This window comes from Alosa sapidissima, chromosome 1 (genome assembly GCF_018492685.1).
Source record: "Alosa sapidissima isolate fAloSap1 chromosome 1, fAloSap1.pri, whole genome shotgun sequence".
In the NCBI taxonomy this organism is placed as follows: Eukaryota; Metazoa; Chordata; class Actinopteri; order Clupeiformes; family Clupeidae; genus Alosa; species Alosa sapidissima.
In genome coordinates this window covers 32,119,833-32,138,508 of record NC_055957.1, presented here as the reverse complement: position 1 = coordinate 32,138,508, position 18,676 = coordinate 32,119,833, and the positions used below count along the sequence as shown (strand labels likewise).

Below are 18,676 nucleotides of genomic sequence, written 5' to 3'. Positions count from 1 at the left end.
GAAGAGAGTGGTATTTAGCAGGATTTGAAGAGAGTGGCATTTAGCGGGCTTTGAAGCGAAATGATTTGATTTTGATATACTGTGTGTGGAGAGCATTCACTCACCATCGTTATCTCATGTATCACAGGCTTTTGCATCTGAACTCTTCAGATATTGTTGGGCATGGACCTGATGGACCACATATACCTGATTTCACCTTTAAATGTGCAGATGTGCAGTAGGTCTATATACAGTATGTATATGTGCAGTAGGTCTATGTGGGTAGGTCTACTGTATGTAAATACATGCAAAATGTGACTGATGCCACTTCCAGGTGTGTTTTTTGTGTATTACCAACCAAGAACAAAAAGAGAAAAGCCTAGCCTGACAATTCAGTATTCTCTTTTGGTATTACTGGTGGATTAATGGAGAAACCAGAAACAGTATGTCAAATTGAGGTGTGTTGCAGTTGGAAAAGGACTGCCGTTTTGTAATGATCTGTAACTCTGGAGCAAGAATGTATGGCAACATGTATTCCATGAAATCTGTGCACGCTCTCAGCAATTAGTGCTGTTCTTTAATAAAACAGAGAGAGGAGCTGGGCTGCTGCTGGTGTGCTTGTTTGAATGCTTGCTAGTCTGACTGGGGCCTCATAACGTTGTCGAAGGTTTAGGGAGGAAGCCTCACAGTGACTGGGGAGGTGCTGAACTGTCTTGTTGGATTGATGTCTCCATGGATACAGTATATCTGCCTGCTGGCTCAGTAGCCGGGTCCTAAAGTAGGGCTGGATGATTTAAGGAGAGTATTTAATTGCAGTTTTTCTGACAGATATTTTGATTGTGATTTGATTTGCAATATTTTTGAAAGTCTTGCTTCAGTTCAATATTAGCTGCATAATAGATTAAAAATGACTGCGTACAGTCGTTTGATTACTCTTGTCCTGTTGGCCAAGACCAGCACTTCTAGCTTTTTTGCTGTACATTCATCATACTGATACTTTTTTGCTGTACATTCATCATACTCCTGACCTACAGGAGGAAGCAACTGCTCAACAATAGGTTTAACACAGTATCATTGTTTGTGTGTTTGTATCACTTCTGGTAATCCCAAAATACTCTCAAATAATCATAGTCGCAAGCTGTGCGGATAATTGCAGCCTTTTCAATTTGCTAATTGCATTAGTTGAAATTGTGATTTCGGTTAAAATATCGATTAATCATTTAGCCCTATCCTAGAACAAAATAACGAGAACAAACACAGGCTCTTGAATTTCACAAGCAACAGTGCATTCAGCAACCACAGCTTTAAGCAATTTCTTACTGGAATTTCTAAGGTTTAGCTGAAGCAAAATGTATTAGGTGTTAGCCATGAGGATAATATCACCCTCCAGCTGCTTGTATGAAATAGTGTTATTTTTAATGAACCAAATGGAAATACTTCACAATTGCTTTGCGCTGTAGAGCTGTGCACATGGCATCTCCTCTCTGGCCTGTTAAATGAACACTGGGTAGTGGAATAACATTTACATGGCTAATATTATGGACTCTAAGCTCTGGAGTTCAGTTTCTATGGTTACTGTTGCTCTAATGCCAGCTCCACTGAAACAGCAGAGCTGACTCTTTTTGTACACACATTGCTAATGATGCTTTCGATGTTGTGTGTGCATGTGTATGTATGGTCCATATGGAATTTAACTCATCAGCACTTGCCATCATTAATACCAAATCCTAGGTGGCTGCCTGAGTGCTGGTGTTGTTTGGGTAAAAGTGTGCCCACTCGGCCTTGTAGTTTTGTGTGAAGGAACACTGTGTGGAGAGTCAATATAGTTCAGCATTATCTGCACTACATAGTTCTTGTTGTTGAGTATAGCAAATGGCACCTGCCTCTTTGGTGACTTCACACCCTGACCAGCCTTCAATAACAAACTACAGCCCAGTGGACTGAGACTTCATTAATATAAATCCATTAAATGTAATGTGCCAACATAATGACTTAAGGCTAGACGTATCCCCACAGGGTAGCGCCAATGCCAGTCAGCATTGTGCTTCCTTTTAATTAAACAACAAGGGAACCTAGGCATCCAAGCATACTCAAGCAGAGATGTGTGGTCAGTGCACTCACACATGCAAATAAACACAGACACACAGAAAGGCACAGATAAAAGTGCACCACTACACAGGCACGATAACACACACACACACACACACACACACAGAGAGAGAGACTAAATTATAAACCATCCAAAAGTGTCTGATGCTGACTGCAGTATGCTGCAGTATGCAGGATGCATCCAGTCGGTATCACAAAGGGCTTTATACAAAAACAGGTGCCAAGATGGCTGTTAGTCACACATCTTCATAATATAAACATACACATACATATACACATGTATATACGTGTGTATGTATGTATGTATGTATGTATGTATGTATGTATTAATGTATTTATTTACTGTAGTATAGTATCAATTTCCAGAATCAGAAAGCACAAAGGAGTCAGAATAAGGAATCCCAGAGACAGTATAATCCATCTAAACTCTGGTACTATACACCAACAGCTGGTGCCATTATTAGTTAAGCTGCTATGAAGCAGTCTATCCTAATGATCTCACTTAACTGTGGCTGATTTGACCTAGAAAAGACCATGCATTTTCACTCCCTCTCTCTTTCCCTCTCTCTCTCTCTCTCTCTTTCTCTCCAATCTCTTTCTCTCTGTCCCTCTCTCTCTGTCTGTTTGTCTTGTATCTCTCGCCCACATCGAGGCTCCCAACCCCCCCCTCTCACACTCCACCTCATTCTTCTCATTCCCCGCCTCTCACTTTCCTCATCACAAGTGAGATGAACAATGACGCTGTTTTGTCCAGAGATGAGCGTCCAGAGGTCACACTTCATGCCCTCATGCCCCCCCCACTCTACAGCTCAGCTCTGGGTTGCGTGAAATGAGTGCTGCTGCCTCTGGCCAGGGTCCTGAAGCTTTAACCACTTAGAGCCACAAGAGTAGACACACACACACAGACACACACACAGACACACACACACAGACACACACACAAACTCAGCGTGTGAGCAGCCATTTTCTCCCCGCCATAGCTCTGTATGTGGAATCCAACATTGATGAAATCAAAAGTAGCAGGGGCTAGCAGTCTCTTGTCTGGACAACTGTAAACAACTGGACAGTACGTACAGTGCTTTAGTACTCCCAGAGCTTTGTTTCTGAAACCACAACAGCAAGCAGAATTTAGCAGTCGACAACAGAGCTGAAGTGTACTGCACCAGAAGATGACAATAAAATAGCCATGCACACCGCGTGTAAGAGTCAAGCACTGTAAGAGGGACGTACACGCGGAAGTAGGTCAGGAGAGAGAGAGAGAGAGAGAGAGAGAGAGGCGGCCACGTGAAGCCGTGCGAGCATGACAGAGAGGAGGGGAGGCCGAAAGAGAGAGAGGGACGAAAAAAGAAAGATGTACAGTGAGTGACTGACAGAGTGAAAGAGAGAGAGAGGTTAAACGTGTTTTCCATTGCTGTTGTCCGTTTTTCCTAGAATAAGAACCTCTGTGAGTGTCACAATGAATGATGTTGTGGCATCTGATGACACTATGTGAGTCTAATATGAGTCATCACAAGAGGACACAGCAATCACTATGTCTCATTAACAAGTATAAGCACAATCAGCCATGGTTTCACACACAATCCACACACTTTCAGCCACTTGTATGATACAGTGCCATATTCACAATGGCACATCAACTAACTAGTGTCATCTCTCTTGCAGGAGGTATGCCAGTGCCAGACCAGCCGTCTCATCCAGAGAATTCCAACATGCTGAGCCCGGTGCTGAACGCTTCCAACGGAGACGGATCCGAGACGGAGACCACCTCCGCCATCCTGGCATCCGTCAAAGAACAGGTATCCAGCCCCACCCAGCTGCAGAGAGCCTGCTCATTATCTTACATTGGGGTTAATCAGCAATTACACTCGGAGAGATTGCCAATGTTCCCATTTTGGGAGGAATCCTCACAGACTCTTTCATTTCACTTGGAAGACATCTAAATGATTCCCTCAAGCGCAACTGGCAATTATTCCGAGTCAGAATTATCCCTCGGCAGAGCTGAGCCCAACACAGGCTGTATGGCTGGCTGAACTGCAGGGCTCATGGATTGTGGATGTTTAGCCTGCAGCACCATAAAGTTGAATTGCTTAGTCATAGTCATGGATCATGTAATAGAGTCTGTCCCCTTAGTATTTCCAGAGGGGGCAGGGAAGTGGGGGTGTCACACTGACTACAGGTGAGATACCCACAGGTAGGAATGGGTACAAAATAATTGTTTTCTGCTGTAGAGGGTGAACAAAGAGGGTCTGCAAACTACGCTCATCTCTCTGTGTCAGAAATATGTGCAGATGCTTTGTGATTGAGTCTCTTAAATGCATTTGCTGCAGACATGGCTTTTGCTTTAAAAGAAAAATATGGATTGATTTGTACAGTATGTACATCAGTCTCCATGTCTTATCTCATGGAAGCACGTTTGACTTATACGGCAAGCATGGCCTGCTTAGGTTAGCAGTTACTCTAATTCTACTCTTACTCTTAGCAGTTACTCGTAGTCTAATCATTCTGTTTCTAACACTATGCTTGTTTTTCTGTAACAGCCCTCCATTGGCCATGCACCAGTGCTAAATAATAGTAGCATTTCACAGGGCATCCCATGGCTATTTCAGAGTCAATTCATGGCCAAGTGGATGGGAATTGATTATGACAGTCTCCCCCACTTCCTTCTCTCAGCGCTGCTGTGCTGCAGCTCAACACTCACTCGCCACTCAAGCGCCGGATGGGCGGACGGGCGGACGGGCAGGCGGGTAGGCGGGCGGGAAGAGAAAAGAGAGAAAAGAGACGAGCTCTCAGGGCTGGAAATCTACGCCAGTCCTAAAGTAGGCCACAGCCATGGACGGCCGTAGGCCAGTCTAATAGTGGGCCTATCTGAGAGGAGAGTGCTGGGGTATAAATAAAGAAAGGGTCTCTTGCCATCTCTCTTCACGATGCCTCTCAGTGAAGGACAGGGCAGCACAACCAGCTTCCCACTTATTGTCTTGCTTAGAGAGGAGGCCCTGACCCTGGGTCTGTTCTATCAGCCCACTTCCGCATTCCAAAAGCACTCGCCACTCAGCTTCGGATTATTTATTCAATACACTAAATCATTTATTGGTTTATATATTTACCACTGGTCAAGGCTGCGCAGCTTTTAGTGATTGCATAACTTGTTGCTGAATGATTGTATTTTGTAAAGATTAAGATTGCAGTTTGTATCATGATTAGCTCAGCTATGTTTTTTGGGGTCTAATTTAAACTTCAGTTAGGTGTTGTGGTGCTACTTTGCTAACATGTCGTGTAAGTGTATGTGTTACTGTGTCCAGGTGCAGTCCACCACTAGATGGCAGTATTCATGTTAGACACATCAGGAAGGTTTTCAGAGATGACATATTTTTGGTTGTGCTGAACGATATATTGTTCTGAAATTATGTATTGTTAGCCCTTTGCACAAATGACAGCTGCTGCTACACACTTAGAACATCTCTTGTGAATCAAGGCAAATAACTTACCTGGTCAGCATGTGTGCGTAATCACCATGCCCTGTAATTAAGTGAGTCTACTCTACTTACTAAAACAACAGGACAAACAGTAATCTTAGAGATGGATTAACCATACTGGAGACTAGTTCCTATCATGACCCAGTCAAGCAGTCAGCCTTTAGGCAGTGGCATTTTCTCCTGGGGGCCAAGGGAAGCCATGCTTTCCCTGTGTTGCCCAACAATAGCTGTCATTTTGATTACAACATTTATTTTGATATTTTAACAGTACTGTTCATTCTTCTGCACTGCACTGTCATCTCTCATTCCTCATTTAGTAAGTCCTGTGATGAATATATTGTGAAAAACAGTATTACACACCTGTCTACCCAGGGAAGCCAGCCTGAGTTGGCAGCACTATCACTAAGCAACGGAAAAGAAAGGATTTCAGGTTTTAGGACTTTCAATGAAGAAAGTAATGTTTACTTCTCTTGTGTTGATATTTTGTTTGTCTTGATTGCCTCAGTGAATGAAGAGCCTGAAGTGTTTGAGCTCTGATCAGTCTGATCAGTTGAGCTACACGTATGTGCAATGCACAATGCCCACAATCACAATTTGACATAGATGGCTATCTCTCTCTCTGACTCAATGACATAGAGGGCTATCTCTCTCTGACTCAATGACATAGAGGGCTCTCTCTCTGACTGAATGACATAAGACAACCACTCAACAGAATCTGTAAGGCATATTCCAGGAAATTACACTGGCAGGAGGAAAGTAGGAAAAATAGGCAGTAGGAAAATACCATTAAATTAATTGAGAAGTTAAAGAAGCTAAAATAAACATATTTTCTCTTGCAAAAAACATAAATACGAATATATTAAGTCACTGATTGAGAAGTGGAACAAGGTTTTAATAACACTAAGATAACTGGTTCAGATCCACACACACACACACAACATAAATGTGATATACTCCCTATACAGTCTCTTTGAATCTGCTAAATTAATAAATGTAATCGAAAGGATATTTAACATTAAGTCGATTCCTTTAACTTATTATTAACTTAATATTACTAGGTTTTTATTAAAACAGCCTTTCAAAGTGAAAATTACTTCAGTTCATAATGGGTTGGAATTGAAATGAAGACTGTTGGAATTTTTTTTAATCTTGTATGTAACCCATGTGAATATGCTCGCAACTAACTCAAGAATTATTCCTTTAATTCCTGACAGTGTGAATTTTGTATGAGTTGGCAAACGGCAGCATATTTCGTCTAGGTGACAGACATTACAGTCAATTTAACCATACAGGTTATTAAAGAGAGATTCCAATAGCCTCCAGTGATGTATTCATAGTGTAGGCAATAAGCCTAATATTCATGCAGTATGTTGTGTGATGGGTGGAGACACTGGAGCACAGAATGTGTCCTGCAGGGTTAGGACGTAGGCCATTGACCCAGAGGGGATTGTTAGTGTCAGAGATTCAGATCCTTTGTTTTTTTTTAACATGGTTCAGTATTTGTTTTGTTTTTTAAATTTTTTGCACAGACCTACTGCGTGCTAGTTTATGAAACAGATTTAATATATTCTCAATAAAAAGTATTCTTCAGTTAATAAGTTCACAGAGATAAGTGTTTTATTGAATATATTTCAGTGGCAGGTCACAGTGCTAAACCCTCGTTTATTGTGGTAGATCTTAATTAACATTAATGTGAAATTAAAGGAGAACGCCGGTCTAACTACAATAATGGGTTTCATTTTAAATAAAAGCAAGTCATGAATTTTTACTCGTCAGTCGGTGTGCAGTTTTGGGTAAAACTGGAATATGCATTTACAACTGAATAGCATATAGCAAAGCCTTTGGGGGCAACTTGCCTACGTCAAAGTAAATTGCTCTTTTAATTTAGCTCAAAACATACATGTCTATGCTCATATGGAGAGGATCTCTGCAGACAAACTGAAGACATCGATTGACATCATTTTGGTCCCAAGCTAAAATGTACACTCTTTATCTTCCAAAGTTAGACCCTAGGTTGTTGTTAGACTGGAGTTTGAACTGAAATGCGTACACATGAGATGACTCAAAATGTTTGCACTTGATCCGACTGTCAGTCATCTTGTGGCTTTGGTGCTCTACTCTGCTCCAGCAGTGGGCTATACTGTATGCCACGGAAGGCTCTCTAGCCAGCTCATATATTTGCGGTGGAGTGTCAGCTGTGTTGTAGCAGCATCTTCTGTTATATTCTGTTCCTTCCATGTTCACTCAGACACTGAATATCTTGTTTATGCCCAACAGGGCAACTCTTTATTCAACTTTGACACACGCATAAATCCCACAGCATCTTAACATGCTCATTCCCTATAGGTGCAACACCCAACTGGGACTGTGTAAACAGGTAAAACAATAGCTACAACACAGCTGACAATCCAACAAAAATATATCAACTGGCTATAAGAGTTGGCTACAACTGGCTACAACATTTTCAGAATGTTGAAAATAATAGGCTACGCTTAAAGTTTCCTAAAGGAACTTAAAGGATCTTAAAGGAAACTTTTAAGGCATGCCAAAGTGACATTTTGTCATCAAATGCGCTGTTTTGAAAAAAGAGAAAAAGGGAAATGTCATTGTCCCTCCATGGGGCATCATTAGGCATTTAGACCAGAAGACTGCTGTTAGGAGCTGAACCGGCAAATTCTCATCTTCTGTCCCTCAGCCATTTATTCTGCTCCCTTAATTGGTCTAACAGGCTTTTCTTTGTGAAATCTCAGCCACCAAAACACTATTGATACATGCATAGAGGCCTACATAAATCAGAAACCATGAAGACTATTGATATATGCAAAATCTCCTTTTTCTTTTTCTTTACTTCCAGTACTGTGTTAGCTGGGCAGAAGCCTATTGCTTGCGTTTGTTTTGTCTCCTCAGTAGGCAGGATACACTACTTGTGTAGCATCTGCGTGTATTCTGAGATGTCCATGTTCTGTTCCATATCATCACTGTTTTTCATCAGCCACTGGATTTCTCCCATGCATGCTAACAGCGTTTACGTACAGTACACTGCAAGTTGAAATTGTCTCTGTAAAAGACGAGTAAGAAAACTAAGAGTTGAGGACTTAGCATCCATGATTTGAAACCATTTGAAAGGTCAATGGTAGTGAAGGGCAGTCTATTTTGACTTCAAGCCACAATTATCCCTATGCAGCAGTATTTTTCTTCATTGTTAAATAGTGTTCCACAGCTAATTGACACTGGTCTGTGGCAGAGCTTGCTATCACCGTTAAATGGCTGTGAAATGCCCCATCTGGCTACCGTGGCGGCTAGTGCTTCAGGTGTTAAACATATTGTTGTGGTGTTGTCCCGAAGGTGGCTGCTGTTATTTTATTTATTTGTTTGTTTGTTTGTTTGTTTTACTGCATGTGAATGTGTGTGTATGGGTTGGGGGCCGGGGACTGGGGAGGGGATTCTGTGGCAGTGATATGATGTGGGGAGAGACCGGGTGGAAAAAAAGCTGACGTCATGTCACAGCAGAATGGACAGAGACAGTGAACGCTGCACGTGACTCTCTGTGTAACTCTGCCTCACTTCTCCTGCCCCCCTCTCTTTCTTTCTCTCTCTCTCTATCTCTATCTTTCTTTATCTCTCTCTCTGTCTGTCCCTTCTCTCTTTGTCTCTTGATGTGTGTGTGTGTGTGTGTGTGTGTGTGTGTGTGTGTGTTGTGATGCACGTTATATTTAACTCTACTCTTGTGTTGCCTGTGAGAGTGTGTGGCCTGCTCCCAGCTGAATGAGCTTGCCTATAGTGTGCCACTGAGGCACAACACTCACTTAGCATCCCCTAGAGAATGGGTGCGAGAGGGGGAGAGAGACAGAGGGAGAGAGGAGGGGGGGGGAGAGAGAGACAGAGGGAGAGAGAGAGAGGGTGAGAGACAGAAGGAGAGAGAGAGACAGAGAGGAGGAGGAGCAGCTAGCACAGCCAAACTGAAAGACAGGGTGCATCTATGCTCCTAACCTCCCTCCAAAAAAACAAAACACTCCTGATTCCCCCCCAGCCACTTGCCAAGCCTTTCAATGAGCCCCTCCCCCCTCCCCCCTCCCCCCTCTCTCCCTCCTCAGTGGGGTCTGGGGGGGGGGGGGGGGGGGCGCAGATGGTGTCGGGAAAGGGGAGCGAGGGGAGGGGAGGGGAGAGGAGAGGAGGAGAGGGAGGGGAGAGGAGCAGGCAGAGGAGTGATTGGAGGGCAGCGGGATTTGGCAGGCGAGCTGGTGGGAGGGACCTTTTGTGATGCAATGTTGCATAAATAATGCCAAAGGGGTTCGAAATTCTCGGTTGCCATGGCGACCTTTGTGCCTGACTGAACTGCTATTCTTCCCGGCTGGAAGGCAGTCACTACTGGCCTCGCAGTTCAGTTCCTCTAATGACTTTTTCCTAATAAGACGCACAGGACATGCATGCTGCTGAAGCTTGTTGATATGTGGCAGTCTGTGGATTACTCTTTCCAACATGCATTCCCTGGAGCATGGTGCATGTGCCGGTAAAGCACATTTATTTACTTATTTATTTATTTGGTTATTTATTTATTTATCCTTGTCTTGCCTTTTCATGCAATGCAACAGGTGGTTCTCTTTTTTTGCTTTCACTGCTTCTTCTCCAGCAACAGAAATGGGGGAAGTTAAGTTGGGCTTTTGGGGTATTTGTCATTGTGGGTTGTTGTTTGTAGATCAAGCGTGGACTTAATGGATTATCTCTTGTGTTTTGTGAGCTTTAAGATAAAGCATTGGGATCTTTTTGGGGTGGGATTTTGTTGATTTTTACCACGTTCATTGACTTCGCTGACTCTCCCTTCTTTGAAAGTGCTCTCCTGTTGTAGCTTGTTTTTGCTGTTGTTTTTATTTGATTTATTTAGTTTATTTGTTTTCCCCTTACATGATTATTCTAGCCAAAAAGCATAGTGTTATTTTTACTAGACCAACATATCAACAACAAACAAACAAAAATCCTCATTGACCTATTTACCCAATTACTACATTGTCTATGTAGTATGACTCAACAGGACTCAACAGGACTCCATGCAATGCAGAAAATATCCCTGTTACTATGAGATAAAACCGGCGCCACACTCTGGCCACACTGCCTGTGGTGAATTCCATCTCTATGCATTTGGTTTTTTCCCCTTTTTTCCGGCACCCTGCAGTTGTGTGTGTGTGTGTGTGTGTGTGTGTGTGTGGAGCTTTCTTCTGCACGCTGAATGGCCGTTTATGTAGCCCTCCTCTGGGCTTGGGCCCAGAATAGCAGGTGATGCGCTTGGGAGCAGCCCCCTTCGCTTGGGCCGCTCCAGGGAGGACCACTGACCTTGTGGCTAAGTGAACTCATTTTAGTCCTGTCTCAAAGAAAGAGGCAGCTTCGCTTTGACTGCTCTTGCCTGTGGCCAGCGCGCTTTCTGCCGTCTCGGTCCAGCTAGCTGGCCACTCAATATGGCTATGTTTTTTTGTATTATTATTATTCAGAGGTGGGACCAAGTCACTGTTTGGCAAGTCACAAGTAAGTCCCAAGTCTTAGCAGTCAAGTCCAAGTCAAGTCCCAAGTAAATACAGAGAAGGGCAAGTCGAGTCCAAGTCCAAGTCACATCAAAGCCAAGTCGAGTCCAAGTCCAAGTCCCAATCTTTTTCAAGTCCTGAACAAGTCATCAGGTACTCTTCACTTAATAATGCCATTATTAGACTATCGATCATAATTTTAGCACTTCCATCTAATCCACAGTATTTTTTGTTTATAAATACAGATTAAAATATGTTCAATGTTTCTGTCTTGTAATCTTTTACGACATATGCATGCGCATACCTGTGTAATCTGTAAACGGATAGCTACATAACACTCAGCACAGCTGCAAATATATATATTGTTTTTCCAAATTGCGGAGCCCACTGTAAGGATGAGTAATAATTTGACTGATGGCAGTTCACTGCGCTAGGCCACAGATTTGCCTGCAAACAATTTATTAGGCTGTGGCAGTGGCGACTCATAAGGGAAGCCAAGGTCAACACTTTTATATTATTTAAAAGATAATAATGACAGTAATTTTGTTTTCAAGTATTCATTTCTTAAGAAATACTACACATTTGATGCTGTTTATCTCATTTGTAAATGGTGCACTGTCACTTTAAGCCCATTGTGTCACACGTTCTCATAATGATCCTTTTTTTACCAGCTCCGTTCAAATATAGCCTATGGCTAGTCCACAAACTCAAACATTGTTTGTGCCACATGTATAGCACAATATTAACAACGATAAGCATGATATTAAGTTGGCACAAACAGCTTTCATTCCCTTGGAAAGAGAAGCATGTATGACATGATGCTTGCTTGACATTTTCTGTTTGCAATTAAAAGTGAATTATGAGCCTGGTAGCCAGTAGCCACCTAGCTACAGTAGCTGAGTGAAATGTATTTCAATCGGCATATCATGTGCTTCATGTAAATAAATTATTGAATACTTCAAGACTATTAAGACCAGTTCCATTACACAAGGCAAAGACAACTCTTCATAATATTCTTGTCCACTTTCCAAATCACAGTGAGTGCAGCTATGTCATAGTGACCTGGATCTCATAGTTTATAACAGTACAGTAGGCTAGTGAGAACCGGATAATTCACAATCTCCTCTAATCTCGTATTTGTTGCCTTCACGATTTCCTTTTATATGTTTCTTATATTTAAAAGAAGATATCAATCATCATCAACAATGACAAGCCAGCTGGAACCTACTCATTTTCTCTCCCTCTCGTGCGTGCTTGGATGCGTTCTCAATTAAATGCAGTAGGCTAGCATAAGTTCAAGTTGGATCTTAATGGAGAGGACTCGAAAAGTATCAACTTTATGTAACATGCTGTTGGTGCTTTTTGACATTAAACGTTCTCTAACAAGAGTGCAAATCAGTTTGCAGTAAAGCTACTAGTGATTGGCTAAATGTTGGTCCTTCCTCTGTCTCTTGGTGCCCTACACACAGTGCGTAACGCGTGTGGGGGTAGCGGCAGTACTGTACTGTGCTCTGGCCGCTTGTCTCCGCTATTTTTTTTTTTTTTTTTTTAGTCGCGGGAAAGCGTCTGTGGGGTGACTGGTCCACGATCAGGAAATTTAGTTTTTGATTCGAGACATATCAAGTCATCACAAGTCAAAGAGGCAAAGTCCGAGTCAAGTCTCAAGTGAATAGTATTCAAGTCCAAGTCGAGTCGCAAGTCATGCCGAATTTTATCAAGTCAAGTCTGAAGTCATTAAAATCATGACTCGAGTCTGACTCGAGTCCAAGTCATGTGACTCGAGTCCACATGTCTGTTATTATTTAAGTAGCAGCCCTAAAAGGCATCATCCTGTGGGGAAGAGCAGAGCAAGATGCCTGCCTCTGTTAGAGTTCTATAGGGTTCTATCTACTGCCTGCCTCTATTAGGGTTCTATAGGGTTCTTTTTACTGCATACCTCTATTAGGGTTCTATAGGGTTCTTTTTACTGCATACCTCTATTAGAGTTCTATAGGGTTCTATCTACTGCCTGCCTCTATTAGGGTTCTATCTACTGCCTGCCTCTATTAGAGTTCTATAGGGTTCTATCTACTGCCTGCCTCTATTAGGGTTCTATAGGGTTCTATCTACTGCCTGCCTCTATTAGGGTTCTTTGGTGTTTTTTATAAGTAGCGACAAAGACGGAGATGTTTGTTCGAACGATTGATGAGGATGACATTTAAGAAATATGTTTAATAAGTTCACAATTACACATTTAGTAATATTTAGTAACAAAGAAACTGTTAAATCTGCTCAGGGCTTGAAGGCTTTCAAGATCACTAATTAATCATGACCAAGAGGTTTTATTATTATTTGCATTAGGCTACAGGGATTACAGATGTAAATTAGCCTCTATGCTATAATCTGCCTCAGTTATACACAGTCCCTGTTAAATAAACTTATAAATGAAATAAAATAAATACATCTCTGATGACACTTCAGTAGTATACAGTAGTCCCCATTGGTGTGGGACATATGGAAAACTCTCTGTCAAGTCTGACTCTCCAGAACTTGTAATGTGACTCGTAAGCGTGCAGAATGGCTGAAGCAGGTTGGGTAAGATGACACCGATATGCTAATGCCTACAGGAGGCTAACACTGTGTACCTGCAGGGGCACAGCACGTCCCTGGTGGCACATGTAGCCGCTCACACACACACACACACACACACACACACGCAAACATGTTCACACACACACCTACACTCACTAACGACGTCCCCCCCGTATTCCCCCAGGAGCTGCAGTTTGAGCGGCTGACGCGGGAGCTGGAAGCGGAGCGTCAGATAGTGGCCACTCAGCTGGAGCGATGCAAACTGGGCTCTGAGACCGGCAGCATGAGCAGCATCAGGTGGGTCTCACACTGACCACACTCATCCTCATCTTCATTTTCATCCTCGGCTGGACGCACATGGGTCGCATGGACACGTGTGTGTGTGTGTGTGTGTGTGTGTGTGTGTGTGTGGCATATATGTAGTGTGTGTGTGTGTGTGTGTGTGTATGTGGGGGTCCTGAGTCTCTCCCCCTCTGCTGAATATGAAGTAAATATTTCATGAATCCCTCAGTAGATAGCCTGATCTCTGAGATCATCTTCTAGGCCAAAGTCTAAACAGACGTCTCTGATGTTTGCTGGAGTTGGCACGTGGGTAGCTTCTCTGGGCCCTGTGCTAGACACTGCATAACTGGAATAGAGGCACTATGCTCTCCAATCAAAAACATTTCCATGATTTTTTGGAGCCTTTCTGAATACATTTTGTTACAAGAAGCTGTTATTCCCAAACTAATTATACTTGTATCTCTTTTATGCCTCATCTGATTCAAATTGGAAACAAAAGATTAGGCTCTCTGAATTGTCTGTGTTGTCTTGTAATTAACCATTTGGCTCTTTAATCAGCATTCATGTAGATTGGATAAATCCTACTGATGTTTTACCTTCTGTAGCAGTCTGCCACTGTAGAAGTTGTATGGCTAATTAGTATCAGACAAAATACAATTGTGGATGTAGAGTTGAAAAGAAATTTTACAGCTTTTAGTTAGTATACTATGACAGTTACCTTATTAATGGCATATTGTGTCAATACAGAAGTCCGCTCAAGCTCAGTGGTTTAAATGTGACTTTTTAGTCTTCAGCATGGCATGAGAGTGTTTTTTGGAAGACAGGTGGGGCATGTGTTGAGTGATGGTGCAGGTTCAATAAAAAAGGAATAGTGACATATAAGACATAACACAACATATAAGACATAACACAACATATAAGACAGAACAAAAGAAAGAACAGGACAGACAGGAGTGTAAGGGGGGGTGTTAGTCCCAGGAGAAGATGGAGGAGGGGGCTTGGAGCATATTCAAGTTCAAAAGGCGAATAGCCTCAAAAGTAAAGGTGGCCTTCCTCCTGTTAGTCCTAGCCAGAGGACAGTGCAGACGCCTGCCAGAGGGCAGCCATTCAAAAACTTTGTGTAGGACATGGGTAGAGTCTTCTAGGATGCAGTTGGCTTTCCTTAATGTTGCCTTGTCGTGCAGTGATGTCAGAGAATGATTTTAGAACATGTGTTCACAATGCTCTGAAGGTGTTTCTTATTTTTGACTGGGAGGGAGTGAAACCAGCACATAGATGAAAAGGTCAGTATACTTTCAAAACAACTTTCAGTGTAAAAAATGCTTGGTGTTGGTGTTGGTGGTTTAATCCCGTTCTAACTCCACCCTGACCATCAGACACAAACAAGTCCCCTGACCTCTGCCGCTCTCGTTAATTCCAAGTGCTGGGCTGATGGACGTGTGGGAGAATGCCCCCCTCCCCCAGAGCAGCCTCTTCCTCTGTTGAAGGGCAGACTCTTAGAATTTGGGGTGGGGGTGGGGGTTGTCTGACGGGAAAGCTAGTGTTGGGTGGGTGTGTGGGGATGGCTAGGGGAGTGGCGTGGTTCCTGCATCTTAATGAGTCAGAGCAGGTCAACCGTCTCTGGAGACATATTGTGCTGCACTGCAGCTTATATGTCCTGGCCTCATAAGAACGTTGGGACGTCCTCGCCATCGCCACAACATCGCAGAGTTCAGGGAGGGCATCTCGGCACGATGCTGGAAAAATCGCTGAATAGCTCCTTACACACTCTTAAGATGCACTGTAATGATGCACTCGATACTCCACCTGACTCCAAATGCTGCTGGGTCTCTGTGCCATGTGTTCATGCAGCTCCAAGTGATTGAAAGGCTTACGCTGCTCTTCTACTGTATATGCAAGACTGCCCCCCCCCCCCCCCCCCCCCCCTCCTTCTCCCAGTCTGCGTTGGGAGGCTCTGCTCTGCACAAGCTGGATCTTTTTGTTGGGACAGTGCGTTTCCCACGCCTGTGGCCTCCGGCGGTCATTAAGTCCCCCCAGTCTAGTCTCAGCATTTGTCTGGGCGAGCTGGGCAGACACTCAGTGCCCTGCGGCACCTTATCAACACCTCCAGCGGCTCCCAACAGCCCATTAATTCCCCTTCTCCTCTCGCGCACTGATCTCCCTCCCTTCCCTTCCCTGCCTGAGAAACGAAGGTCGATTTGAGAGGTTGATTTCTAAAGTCCACTCCCTCTCCAAAAAACCTTTCCGTTTTGCTATTAGAATTGAAAGCGGGTGTAATTACAGAAGAGACAAGGATAAGGATGTGTTCAGAGGGGGCATATTCTTAAACAAATGACTTGAATATCAGTTATCTGATCCCAAAAAGAGAAAATAGCGCCTCATGAAAACATGCTGATGTAAGGCCGCTTGCTTTCCTTCGTGCCTCGGAGCAGATAGGAATAGTCATTGTGACTTGTCTGCATGCAGAGAGCATGAGTAGTGCATGTGTTAAAGGAGTCATGCCATAGGAACCCATATGTTCGCTTTGAAATAGGAAATGTCGATGTGTTTGACAGACTTTACAAAAGCTTCTCAGAGGATGTTATAAATAATTGAAAATATGTATGGCATGTTTAAAGGACTCGTTTTAAACACACTTGGGCACGTCTGTGGGCTTGTCCTTGTGTTGCTCCAACCAGGATGCTCGGAGACTACCCTGGCCCAAACATCTGCTGCTTGGGGAGGCTCCACTGACTCACGGCCGTGAGTGTTAAACACGGCCTGCCTTCCTCGGAGCCTCTTCCTGTTGTGAAGGGTTGTCGCGCTAAACGCTGTCTGTCGAGCACAGCGAGGGAGAATTAAGCCAAAGCTGTTCGACTGTTTCTCTGCCAGATTAGTCTTCCAGCCTCCCGTGGGGTGCGTCCATGCTGTATTGTTCTGTGGACTACAGGCGAGATTTGAACATGCCACTACACACAGTTGCATTAGGATGGTGAATAGACGTGTGACCCAGGGTGACTTTTTGTGCATTTGCTGTCTGTGTTTGTATACAGTACGTCTTTAACATTTTTTAGATGTCGTCATGGGCATTTCAGAGGTGGATTTAGATGTCATCTGAAGCTATGTTGTTAGTGAACTAGCACACACTTGCTTAGGTCAGAGAAACAGATTGCTTTGGATCCAGAAAGATTGAAAAGGGGGTTGATTGCTCCTCCCCACGAGAAATCATTTATCCCTTTATCACTGTGAAACACTACCCGGCGAGCTGATGCCAAATCACTGTTTATGAATTGCTATGAAATCAATGTGTTGCAAATTGAAGCATTGTGTCTTTAATGCTGACACAGCCAATGAGAAAATAGAAGGACGTTTGAAGGTTTTGCTAAAACTGTTTGACACGAGATAACATTATACTGTATAAGTCTTAAGACCTAACATAAAAAATGACCTAGCATGAATGATACAGTGGTGCAAGGCATTTTTAGAGGGCACTTAAGAGGGAGATAACTAGCCGTGTACATGGGCAACATTAAAACAGACAGGTCATTTGAATCAAAAATTACATATAAAAATGACAGAATTGATGGAACATGCAACTACTTAGCCTCGTGAGACCATCCTGATCTCGCGAGCTTTCAAGGTTTCACTCGCAGATCAGTCTGGCAACTTTTCGTTAAAGAGAATTTGGAGCAGTTCACCAAACGAACGTCCAATCAGCGTTGGCTTTGAGGCAGGTTGAGGTGTGACGCAACGAACAACATGACGGCATCCACAGATGAGATGAGCATAGCTATATCGTTTTATTCAAATTAGAAAGTATTCCTGGGTAAGCTGTGAAGCTATGAGTCTCAGCCATGCAGCTAGGAGGAATGAACGACACAGACATCCTCCACGGCCGATTCCAGTTCATAATGGAGGAATATACTTTCTTCAGAAGTGTAGGGTCTACCATGAAAACTTGATGGGAATTGTCGTTGATTAGGTTCATGTCACATACAAATGGTAGCCTAAGTTAAAACATCTTAACTTTAGTTACGTTACCTAACTTAATTGTATGTTAAACGAAGGCATTAGAAGAACACTTTGTTCATCTAATTGGTTGATTTGGCCCGTCGATAACCACCAAAGGTGGTGATAGACAGATGGCTTATCCAATCAGCTAACCAGTATTTCCGCCCCTTCCCAAAAGTTCTTCAATGAAAAGTTCCCAGATGGATATGCGGAGCAAATCCATCTGGCGGAGTCAGGTTAGCAACTACTCTGCTTTCGGCTAAAACTACTTATCTTTACTGTATAAGGAGAAGGACACCTGTTATCATCTAACTTTGTCTACCGACGATAAAGATAAAAGAGACTTTTAGTAATGTATGAACTTGGCAGGTATGTGGTGTCTGCTCTGTCCTTATTTTATTTGCGTGTAGTCTACATGTGTGGAATGAAGCCTAACCTCAAGGTGATTTTGAGGTTTTGCAATGTTAAAATTTCCTGTTATCGTTCCAACGATAACATAAAAAAAGAATAGAGCTTTCTGTGCATGTACATTGGAAAGCAATGGATCATGCAGGAGTTCATTTGAATATCAACACTCACACACACACACACACACAACACTCATACTCAACACAACACACATACACGCACACACTCTCTCTCTCACGCTAGGCACTATTGTCATAAACACACACCTGATGGATTCTACATTAGCATGCAAATACACACACACAAACTTACACACATACACGCCTGCCCTATACTCAATTCAACAGATAC

General features: G+C 43.1%; 1 protein-coding gene across 1 annotated transcript in view; it reads left to right on the top strand.

Annotated features, from left to right (window-relative positions):
* ctnnd2b (catenin (cadherin-associated protein), delta 2b) overlaps positions 1–18,676 on the top strand; it is a 78,789-nt gene that overhangs the window by 17,442 nt on the left and 42,671 nt on the right. Inside the window, 2 exon segments of the mRNA XM_042057624.1 lie at positions 3,751–3,884; positions 13,830–13,942. Coding sequence (XP_041913558.1) covers positions 3,756–3,884; positions 13,830–13,942 — 242 coding nt within the window. The 5' untranslated portion in view covers positions 3,751–3,755.